The sequence below is a fragment of the Pogona vitticeps genome, chromosome 1 (genome assembly GCF_051106095.1).
Source record: "Pogona vitticeps strain Pit_001003342236 chromosome 1, PviZW2.1, whole genome shotgun sequence".
Lineage (NCBI taxonomy): Eukaryota > Metazoa > Chordata > Lepidosauria > Squamata > Agamidae > Pogona > Pogona vitticeps.
In genome coordinates, this window is record NC_135783.1 from 202,663,460 (window position 1) to 202,675,608 (window position 12,149).

The 12,149-nt window shown below is 38.4% G+C and overlaps 1 protein-coding gene across 2 annotated transcripts in view; it reads right to left on the reverse strand.

Moving 5' to 3' along the window:
* Window positions 1–12,149, reverse strand: part of METAP1D (methionyl aminopeptidase type 1D, mitochondrial) — a 96,379-nt gene that overhangs the window by 20,064 nt on the left and 64,166 nt on the right. For both annotated transcript variants that reach the window (XM_072980030.2, XM_072980046.2), the window contains one exon: window positions 4,337–4,500. In XM_072980030.2, coding sequence (XP_072836131.2) covers window positions 4,337–4,500 — 164 coding nt within the window. The remainder of the gene's footprint in view (window positions 1–4,336; window positions 4,501–12,149) is intronic.

Genomic DNA, 12,149 nt, shown 5'->3' on the forward strand with positions numbered 1-12,149 from the left:
AGGACAGAAGGCTGAATCAACCTTGAGCCAGTTACCTGGGATTGAACCCGAGGTCATGAGCATAGTTTTGGCTGCAGGACAGCAGTTTAACCACTGCACCATGAGGGTATCAACAGCCATCCATCCATCTATAGTCCCTCATTAGCCACTCTTGAGCTTTAACTTCTTGTTGACCACTCTGATCCATGGGGTGAACTTTGCAAACTTTGTCTTGCTCCTTACATTTTGTGTTATTAGAGATCTCTACAGATCTTGCTCGATGAGTGCTTCTTATTTTTATATGGGGAAAATAGCGAAGGGGCAAATGTTCAAAAGAGGCAGTGAGAAATGCTGATTTAAAGAACAAGCAAGGTAATGACTGTTAAAGGCAATATTGCGTAACACTCACAAGCACATGAAGGGCACACGTGGCCAACTACTACTAACGGCCACAATGATCAACAATGCTCAGAGCAGAAGCAAGCAGTGTGGATGTAACTCAACTTTTGAACAGACATTTGAGGTTATTAGTTTAGTTATTTGCATCATGTGAGCACACCTGGTTGATCACACATTGCTTTTGGAAAGATTTAAGATATTTTCCTTAAGCAGCCATTCTAAATTACAAAATGCATAAATTTAGGGAATCCCTTTAATCACAATGAACGAGGATGTGCAATTAATAATACTTGTGAAAGCCCACAATTGTAGGCTTTCTCCCTAAAGAATGGTGCATTTTTAGTTTCAAACTAACACAAATTACTATATTTTCCTCACAATAGCACTGAATTTTTTTTATGAAGTGCTCCATTTCTGAAAGGCAGACATGATGGATTGAAATAAAAGATAATTTATTGGAATGCTTACTTTCACGCACAGGGAGAAGCAGTGTAATTGTAATTTACAGTAGCTGTCAAAGAAAATCTATCACAGATGACATTAAAATGACTTATTTTGCCTGAGCCACTTATTGTTTAAATGTGCATAATCGGATAGAAACAGATTTCTTTTTTAAAAGTCTGCCTTTGTATTGTTCTAAGTTAATATCAAAACATATATTTATAAGTTAAAACATTGAGAAACCATTTATTGATACTCTTATCTTAGTAATTTTAACTACAAATTGGCTTGATTTAAGTGTAACTATGTTTGCATTTGTTTGGCTCTATGCAATCACTTTTAGGGATTTTAATTCATTATTTCAGAAACCGTAATTTGTATAGGATGTTAACCAATACAAAAGAAAAATCCCATAAGGTATGTAGTGTATATGTGTACATGTGTACCTGTGTGCACACATGCGCACACACATTCTCTCTCAGGCAACACAAATGGACTGAAGAAAAAAGATGCTGGTTTCCTTTGCTTAGAAAGTTACTAACCTGCACTGTCATTTTGCAAATTTATTCATTTGCTTGATTTAACTTCCTATAAGATATGCTATGGTTCTTTTTTACTCTAGCCACCAAATTAAAGAAGATTCTATTTTCCAAATTCATTCATATCCATCCTATACATTGGTATAATATGTTTTCTATTGCAAACATACTGACTACATCTGTAGGAAGAAAGAGCACTTCTAGAGCTTCATAGGTCTCTCTGCTAAGACTAGAAAGGAAGAATAGAAGCTGTATCTTTTCCCCGCTAAATTCTAGTTCCGCATACAGCAACATAAAAAACAAAGCCTACTGAGTACTATAGGTCAGGAATACCTTCAGCTGTAGGAAGGTTTGAACAAAACTAGCACATTTAAACACAGAATGCAGTCTAAAGAGAGGGGAGTGGGAGCCCAGATGATCACCGTCTTTTTACTGCATGTGCAGTTGTGACTACGGACCAATCCTGATTAATTTGCTTTTCGACAGAGCTTTGCATACACATTTACATGCTGTGAAAATACCGACCTCTGCATCAAAACAGTAATAGTAACAACAACAACAGCAGCAGCAACAACAAAAATAATAGTCATCATCATCATCAAAAGGGGAAGGAAGGAAGGAAGAGGGAGCAGAAAAGAGAGACCAATGTCTCTTTCAATTCTGCTCTTCTCTTTTTCTTTCTTAAAAAAAAAAATACAACTAGAATTAATGTAGTGAATCTAATGAAACACATTATCCTGCATGGAGATTTATCAGATTTTCCGAGTGAATGCTGTCCTTTGCGAGCAGTGGCTGGAGTTCACCTGCATGTTGGTGTGGCGTGTGGCTCTTTTTTGTAAAGAGTTAAGTCGTACACAAAAAAGGGGAACAAAGGTCAGCACCCAGTCGCCACTTGAATGTGAGATTTTTCTTTTTATTCCCCTTGATGTATACTAGGCTCCGTGTTATTAGTCTTAATGATGGAAAATTGTAGTGTTGATCCAAATCTTTTTTTCAAAGTAGTAGGCGGGAGCTCCATTTGTTAGTAAGTTTTTTTGTGACTAAAAGCCACGGACAGTACATTTATGTAGCAGTAAAAGGCCTAGATGCTCTTTCCATAGCAGAGCTAATTATTCCCACTGTGACCTTCCTGATCTACCCTATTCCTAGTACATCTCATCTGCACGCCTGTTCCTCTGTGTAGATGGTGTCAGAGAATATGAAAAACCCTATAATGAAACCATTTTCATGATGGAGAAAGGCTACTGGAGTTGCACTTGCTACAAAGAGGCTCAATTATATGAGTAATTGTGATAATTTTCTGCATTCATAGCCTTCAATGGGGGGGAAAAGAATGAGAGCCACAAAGGAAAATTACTTTAACAAGAAAGTACAGAGAGTAAAAATGGAAGAAGAGACAAAAAAAGGGGGGGAGGAGAGGGAGAGAGAAAAAAATAAGCAGGAAGGGGGGAAAAAGTTTAAAAAAATTAGATGTGGCAGGGAGGAATAGCAAGACAGGGAGAACAACAGAAATGTTCAAAAAGCCTATGTGCAGCTGTGTTGCACAATTAAATTGAATTTTTTTTCTCCTGCAGTTGATGAATGTGACTACTGCAAATGTGCCTCTGTAGTTAGCTATCATTTGTTGTTCCGTGACAGGAAAAGGATAATTACCTCTCAGAGAGAATCAAAGGCTGACATGCCCTTTAGACACAGCCATGAATGCAGTGCTCGAGAGAATGCTTGAATAAGAATCTCGTCTTCTGTGCCCCTTCGACTCAAGAATAAATTTTGTTAAAATGCAAGAGCCACCACCAGTAAATTTGTTGAACCCTAGGTGTTCAAAAATACAGAGGTGCCTCCATAGACTCATCCCATTTGCAAAAATAAAACTACATTCTGAATTCACTTCTATTATATTCATGGACAGTAAGATAGTGAGATATGCATTAAATTTCTTTTCACAGTAGGGGTCTGATTCAACATTTCCTATGAAAGAACAGAAAGACACTCTCCTTTTTCCCCCAGGCTAGTTAGCCTGTAATTTAAAACTGTCAAAAACACAATTTTATATAAAGTCTTCAATAAAAGCTTCTCAGATATAACCCAAAGTGGTTTTACTAAAGTTTGATTCAGACTCTGTTACAATATTTTTAAAGCTATAAATAACATCAAACTGATATTTTGCTGCTCTCTTTTCTTATTTCTCTTAAAGTATCTGAAGATTCATACAGGGGGTGGGGAGAAGACAGCATCTGCTCAGGGTTCTGAGGAAGCCACGTTTCACAGACATCCAGACTCACCCAACTCCCCCACCACCAAATAGCATTTGTAAACATATTAATGAAAGGGTGCAAGATGCAGCTTCAAGAGAAAATTGTTCAGATGTCGTAAAAGAACTCAGTAATAGGTTTTAATCAAGGGGAACAGGATTGGCCACTACAGTTTTATTGTGCTGCACTACGGTTGATGCCTTTCCCCTAAAAGGAGTGGGGAACTCCTAATGAGAGTTCTCCCTCCTTTATATTTATTTATTTGCATTTGGGTATTAATAAAAGAAATATTTATAAAAAGGTTATTTCTAAACACTGAATGATTTTAAGCTTTTTTTGGTTATCAGTTTCTCCTGGCACTAATGCACTCATTCCAGAATATATTTATTATGAATGAATATATGAGCCCCACCTCTAATATTCCTATGACGATTTAATTAAGACACACAACAAAACACCAACCACTCAATCATACCTGTGTCCAGTTTTACAGATGTCTTTGGCTCTTTCTACAGGTGTCTCTGCTGATCCTACCTGGTGTAATTTACTTTTTAAAAAATCCTTTCTTACCCAGAGAACAGCATTACAGCCTGGCAGTTCACATCGTGATATCAGACTGAAATGATGGTTATGAATCATAAAACATGTCATCAGCTTTATACCAAACCACCAATAACCTTTGTCCCACTTGCCAGCCTTCCCTTTACTTGTCACTGTAAGGCTTACCTGATTGTGTTTCCAATTACAGAGAAAGGAGCCCCAGGTTCACAAGCTGCTATTGCTTCGTCTCGACATTTCCTGGCAACCTCCACTAACTTTTGACCAGACTCATCCACATGGCCCACTAAAATTGTTTCGGAGGTGTCACCATGGTAGCCGTTGAAATACACCTGAAACACAGGCAGAAATGTAAAGGAGTTTGGGGGTGACTCACTAAGAGCACCACAAATGAAGTACATTCCTGGGTTTCTTTCATGTGCATTTAAGGTCCACGTGCAATACATTAAAAGCATAAAAAACAGAGTAGAATAAAGAATGGCATGGGGGGAATAAAGAGTTCTTTTCTATACACTTCATAATTTACAATAATGTGAAGACTGTCAGTGCTAAGCAAGACTTCAAGTACAGGAATTCTTCACAGCTGAAAGCCACAGAGATCAAGGTTGCCAATTAAGTCTCTAGTCTTCTTGAGCCTTTGGGATAATCAAATCCCAAGGAAGTCAATCTGGTTTTAGCGGTGCAGTTCTGTGGCTAAACGTGCAAAACGTGCATAACACAGAAGTGAGGACTGTGAAAGCGAAAAGCAAGGGACAAGCTTTCTGTCATGTAAAAAAATTGGGCTGAGGTGTGTGGGTGAAAAACAGAATTACGCTTTAGCCACAGCTGTGATACAGGCCTAAAGTCAAGCCGCTCTATCTTACAGAGCTCATGGAAATTCTTTTTTCTTAGCTTCCTGCTGGCTGGTGGACTATGGGTGTTGTAGTACACAAAAATAACTTACAGAAGCTCTGCTATTTTCCGCTGTGGATTTAAGCTGACCTTCCTATGTCATGTCAGTAGCCTAGCATACTGAATATAAATAACTTTGAATCCCACACTGCTTGGACAGAACACATTCCCTTTCATCATAAGCAGAGGCAGCCCTGGCCACTTTCAATGTGATCCACTGCAGCCTTCATCCTCTCTGACCATTAACCATGTTGGCTGTGGCTGGTGGGAACTGGAGTATGTGGGGCATGCAAAACGGACAAAATAATGGCAGAAAACATAAAGTGATGTCAATGACCAACAATGGTACCCCTAGACTAGACAGGACCAAATGTGGGTGTTAAGAGCTTTTCAAGACTACCACATCAGAATCTTTATGCCTTATGAGGATACTGTGTTGTTATTTATTTTCCATTGCTTTTAAAATGGTTTTGCAGCTGCTGGCTGCCTTGCACAAATGCACGTGCAGGATAAATATAGCATATACCCTCTAGCATACCGTATGTCTTGCAGAATGTACTGTGTTAAAATAATATTTTTAAAATAGATTAAATCACAGTTAGTGTGAACAGCTACAGTTTCAATACGCATGAGACATCCTTATTTGAAACATTTAAAAATAGCTTCTCTAACCATTTACTGTTATGGAGATTTGTTTACATATTGACTTTTTTCTTTAACAAGACGGGAAAACAAGTAATGGTACCTTTTATCCTTTCAAGAATTATAACAGAGATGAATGCTCTCAGACAAAAGCTTTACTTTACCATAATGCAACCAGGACTTTATCAGTAAATAAATAATTTTAAGCTACAGCACTCTACAGATTTCTCAACGGACAATTCCACTTCTAGCACTGTGGAGTCTTGCTGTCTGCTTTTAAGGAGCCATATACAGTACAGTATAGGAGCTGACAGCCTGTGAAAATATAAGAAGCACTGGCTACCACTTTATCAAATGTTTCTTCCTGAATGTACATGGAAGCTACTCTTCTGAGACCGATCCCATATAAAGCCAAAGGCTCGCATGTTTAGGGCCCTAAGAACAGCTCCTCCCACTTGCTAAGAAGAGATGGTGATACTAAAAATATTGTAAATTAGGTGCAATCCAGAGACATTTTGGCATGCCTTCCCCTATTACCAGTGTGACTGCATACCCTGTTTCCCCAAAAAGACCTAACCTGGAAATAATCCCTAGTAGGAGTTTTCAGGATGCTTGTAACATAAACCTAACCCCCCAAAATAAGCCCCAGTTAAGTGAAACCCTATGCTCCACCCTTGTGCAGCAACCAGAAGAAGATGACATGACTGTATTTGAATAAATGTAGATTGTTGTACATGAAAAAAAAACATCCCCTGAAAATAAGCCCTAATGCATTTTTGGGGCAAAAATTAATATGTGTCTTATTTTCGGGGAAACAGGGTATTTATTCAAAGGTTAAATTCTACTGCATTCAAGAATATTTATTCCCTGATAAGTGTATACAAGGTTAGAGCAATATGATCCAGCTAGATCTATTGTATATTTACATGGAAACAAACATTACTGTATTCAACAGGACATGCTTCCAGGCATGAGCATCTAGGACTGTAATCTGATAATTCAGTTTTAAGCACACTTATTAGAGAGTAAGTATTTCTGAACACTGGCGGAGGGAAGGAAAGACCACTGGTGGCCCATAGCTTGGCTGTCACCTGGAGAATCTTCCATTTGGCCCATGACTTCCCATTCCCTACCCCACGCACTCCCCACTCACCTTAAGGCTAAAGCAGGGCTTCCTTATACTCAGGGCTATGAAGGCCTCAACTATCCATTCCAGTCCCAGGCTCGATTACTAGGAAGTGTCCTACTGAACTCAGTGAGACTTTCAACCTGAGTGGGCAACCTATGGGTCTTCATACATTGCAAGGCAGCAGTTCCAACCTCCTTCCCCCACCATGGGCAATGCTGTCTAAGGCTGCGGGAAACTGCAGTTCAGCAACTTCTGCAGGACAAGTTGCCCTTCCATGTAAGATCTCACTGAAAATATCACTGACTAAAATTCCCATGTTTCTGTATTCTGTTCAACTCTATTTAGAAGTAAGTCCAGTTTGATCCAGTGGGACTAAACTCCTACACAGATTTAGGAAGGAATTTTAAAATTCCCAAGATTGTACACAGTTCCATCAGAATGAGTCTGGGTAATAACATACTGTACCATCAGTGTTTCATTAATTGCTTCAATTAATTTTAAGAAACAGAAACCAAGAGATGCTGGCTCTTCCTTCACACACTTAAGGGAGCGGTCTCAAACTTTTGCTCTATGCAATACAAGTTCAACAGCATTTTCCAGAACTTGCAAGTTATTTTTTTCAAAATTAGTGTATCACTGATTTCTCAAGATATTTGTTAACATTTTAAACTCATGATCTTACAGTATTTTTATATAAACTGTTCCCAATTCAAGCATTATTGTGGACTTAGAAAACAAGACATCATATTTCTTATACTGTACTGGTAAAGCTTTGTATGTTAACTAGAGCTACAAATTATTATTCATAATTTGATACAGAAACAACTCCAGTAAATAAAACACACCAGTTTTGTCCAAGTGTCCATGCTAAAATGGTGACAGTCTGTTAAAATATGGGCTAGACCTACATAATCATTATTGGTTAAAGAATTATAATATCCTAGCCAACAAAGTCCAAATAACCGGTTTCTGTAATTCTTTAAATACTATAAGAAGACCAGGTTGTGGCAGGGTAAAATAAAATTCTTTCCACTCTGGTCTATATTTCCGCCAACAAATTAATACAGCAAAATTATGTGTGGTTTGTTATTCCTAGATAATATGCACTCACAGAAGATCATTTACATTTGATAAATGGAAGATTATTATTTAATCATTTTATAGATCTTGTATGCATGCATAAACAAATTATTGTCGAATGCCATCTACCATAATTGTCCTTCTTTTGGTCCATAATTATTGTTTCTATTTATGAAATGGGCCAGTTATGCCCAATAGAAAGGTCAATTATAAATGCTGCCAAGAAAGATATGAATTATTATAGATGAACAATACTTTCTAGGGTACTAATCATTATACCAAAAGAAAAATAATCAATAACTGTAGGAAGCAGCTATTCCTGTACATTTTACCTAATATTTTATATTAAATGCAGACACGTTATAATAACAAAACACTTGAAAAAGAGTGTTCACAAAATGTTTACAGTACACTTAGATATTACTTCAAAAGGAGAGGTGATAGCACTGAGATTTGTTTAGGATTTGGTTGACAGCTATGCATGAATCTTCAATATAATAATGGCTTTGTGGAAATAAATACGAAATTAATAAGTACTATATTTTCAAGCACTATTTCATGCAAACCTAAGTAGAGAGTGGGGTAATTCAGCCTGTGAAAGTAGCATGTGGGCAATTTAATCTTACCCTGCTCAGGTGCAACAAGCACCACATTTAGCAATTAATTTTTTTAACACTGTTGTTACCCATAACAGGAAGAGAGGGCAATTTAAGGATAGACGTCTGCCCTCCCCAACTCCCATGTAGTAGCAGGGTTTTTTTAAATGACTGCTAACAGACACAAGGGGAAAGGGGGAATGACTGAGAAGTGGACTACACCTCTTCTCTCTCTATGTTGTGGTCCCCATCCATGTCAGCCCTCCATGCCTACTTGTGAGACAAATAAGATGCAAAAAGACCTGCAGGCTCTCTGTTTCATGTAACGTATGGTTTGACCCCAACCAGCTCTGATTAAATACAAAAGTGTCACTCAGCTGAATAGGCTTTATGTACAAAGAGGTAAGCAGGAGTGCAGCTTATGAAACCTATCACCCAATCTTATGGATCTGTGTGTAGCTGCCAGAATTCACTAGATCCATTTTCAGAGTGTGTGTTGTGTGTTGTGTGTGTGTGTGTGTGTGTGTGAGAGAGAGAGACTGACTGACTGACTGACTGACTGACTTTGAGATGCAGTAAAGGCCAGGTAGCTTCTTTGTAATGTTTCTATCCTTGAATGAAAAAGGAAAGAGCTGGCGTGGTCCCAAAGATTATAGAAATGCAAGAATAGGTGATACATACTTTTTATTGAGCCAATAAAAATTTAAAACAAATAGCAAGCTTTCATGGATGAAATCCCCTTCATCAGGCTCAAAGCACATCCCCTTCATGGATGGTGCAGAAAAATTGTCCAGAACTTGATGTCACATATCTGGGAGAGATAATCAGTTCTTCTTATGAGACTGGGCCTCTTAATGTCTCTGTAGCAAAGTTTGGAACTGTACCCTAATATTACTTATACTGTACAGTGGCTATAAACTGGCTTTGATTTAACTTGATGGAAAAGTCTAATATAAAACAAAATAAATAAACAAATCCACTCATTTTCGAAATTACCTTGGAAATACATCTCTGTTATTCCAAGGGGAACAGAAGGGGTAGGTAAAAAATCCCACAGGATACATACAAGCTGACAGGCGATACCAAATGTAGTCCTGTGGACTGCAGACAATGGCAAGGACCCAAAAAGGGTTCTGAGGTGTGCCAAGTGCGATGCCTGTATTTTCAAATACATTTGGGGAGAGGAGGTCAAGCACAGCTGCAGCATACGGCAAAAAGGAAGCAGCTGCATGGAATGATGTTCCTAACATGCTCCTGTGGGAAACCAAGTGAATCTATTAATCTTCCTTCAGATTAAACCATGTCAGTACACTAAGCAGCTTTTTGTTGGAGGAGTCCTCATGAAGGAACAGTATAAATGATTCCCTCCTAAGAGTTCTGTCAGTGGGCTGCATAGCTCTACGGTTTGCTGGCTGTGGAGCCTGAGACTGGGAGTTCCAATTTTCCACCGTAGCTCCTGGGAGAAGAGCCAGCCTGTGAAGCCTTGGGGGCAAATTGCACAGTCCCAGGGCACCCCCAGAAGAAGAGAATGGGAAACCACTTCTTAGTATTCTCTAGTTAGAATATCCTGGAAAGGGTCGCTGTGATTCAGAATCAACTTGACAGTACACTATTATTATTATTATTATTATTATTATTATTATTATTATTATTATTATTGTTGTTGTTGTTGTTGTTGTTGTTGTTGTTGTTGTTGTTGTTGTTGTTGTTGTTGTTGTTGTTGTTGTTGTTGTTGTTGTTAAGAATTCTGCCAAAATGCATGGGGAACACCAATCCTTGTAGCCATTTTATCATGTGCAGACTCCTGTCTGTCCCCATTGAACAACACACCACCACATCATACCATAAACTACTTACAAAATCGTTCTCTGTTTCAACAGAGTTATCTTGCTTGGCACAAAACAATATAAGAAATTTGCTGTTGTTATGTGCCATCAAATCACCTCTATGAATAAGCAATTTCCAAAATGTCCTGTTCTCAAACTATCAAGCTCTGCTTTTGCAAACCCAAGTCTTGTACTTAGTCTTCCTTTTTTTCCCCCCTGCTGCCTTCAACCTTCCTCAGCATTATTGGCTTTTCCAGAGAATCCTGCCTTCTTCATAATGAGCCCAAGGCAAGACAACAGTTTCATCATTTTTTGCCTCCAGAGATTGTTCAGGCTCGATTTGATCTAGGACCCACTTGTAAATCCTTATAGCAGTCCAGGGTATCCACAAAGCTCTCCTCAAGCACTACATTTCAAACGAATCATTTTTTTTCTTTTCAGCTTTTTTAACTGTCCAGCTTTCACAGCCTATGCATGGTGATCTTGGTCTTAGTCTCTAGTGACACATCCTTATATTTGATGATTTTTTAAAATTCCTTTATTGCTGTCCTTTAAGAATATATGAATATTTTTTAAAAATTTGTAAACCACCCAGAGTAGACCCTTGGTCTAGATGGGCAGGATAAAAATCTAATAAATAAAATAAAATAAAATAAAAATAAATGAATAGCCAGGCTCAATAAGACAAAAGACCTATTTAGTCTGGAATCCTAAACCTGAGGCCTACTGGAAATTCACAAGCTGGGCCTGGAGTCAGTAGTCCTCTCCAATTACTGTTATCTAGCAACTGGTATTCAGAGAAACACTACCTCTGATGCTGGAGTCCGCACATGATCATGGTGACTAGTAGCCATCAACAACCTTAACACAAACTCAACCACCAGGGAGCGTGGATCCAAAGGCTTTCTGAGACCCAGAATTAGCCATGTTATGCTTTTGATTACACCAGAATAATACTGACACTCTTCCATGAAAGATAATTGAGGATACATAGCCAATTTTAGGGATATGCTATGCAAAAACATCTGTAGTGATTACCAACGGCAAATTTTTGTACGGAAAAACACTTTGCTTTTAATTTTCAGTTTGCCCATAAGGAGCTCTTGAAGATTAGTGTTTTACATGTAATTCTGAATAGCACAAGCCGTTGCTAAACGAACAATAACAAAACTGTTGGCTTAGAGCAGAAGTGGTCTGCAGCCAATTTACTTCCCCCAGGAACCTGCTGCGAACCACATCCAGGCCCGTGCCCCATTCCCACTGACAAATCTGCTGTGGTGGCAAAAATCAGGGTTTCACCCTCATTTTCATGACAAAGCCACATTCAAGCTTTCTTTCAGAGGCTAATAATCCTCCTGGAAGTCTCCCCAAAATGCTAATATATTTAGCACTAAATGTATTTCCACTAAAAAGTCAGCTAAATCTAATTGTTGATCTCAAATAGAGGAGACCCACTGAATCAACAAGACTTACACATATGTTGATTGAACAAGTGCCATCAGTTATGAGTATATCCTATGCTAAGGCAAACAACTGGATTCAGCCAGTGCTTTGTAACAAGTGAAAATTAGGGGAGATTGTTTTTTCCCATCCTCACAGTAAATTCAGTGGCAGGGAATGGAATGGACCCTCCAGGGGGGCTTGAGAGACCAAAAATGATTGGGTAGGGGGCCAGTTTCAAGTAGCCTACATGTTGCCCAACCCAGTCCAGAGTTATGTAACATTTTTCTTAAAACAATAAAGTGCTATAAATTGATATTTATACTTACTGTATTATGATATCCAAGTATTTGAATTGCTTTGCAAACTAAATTAAA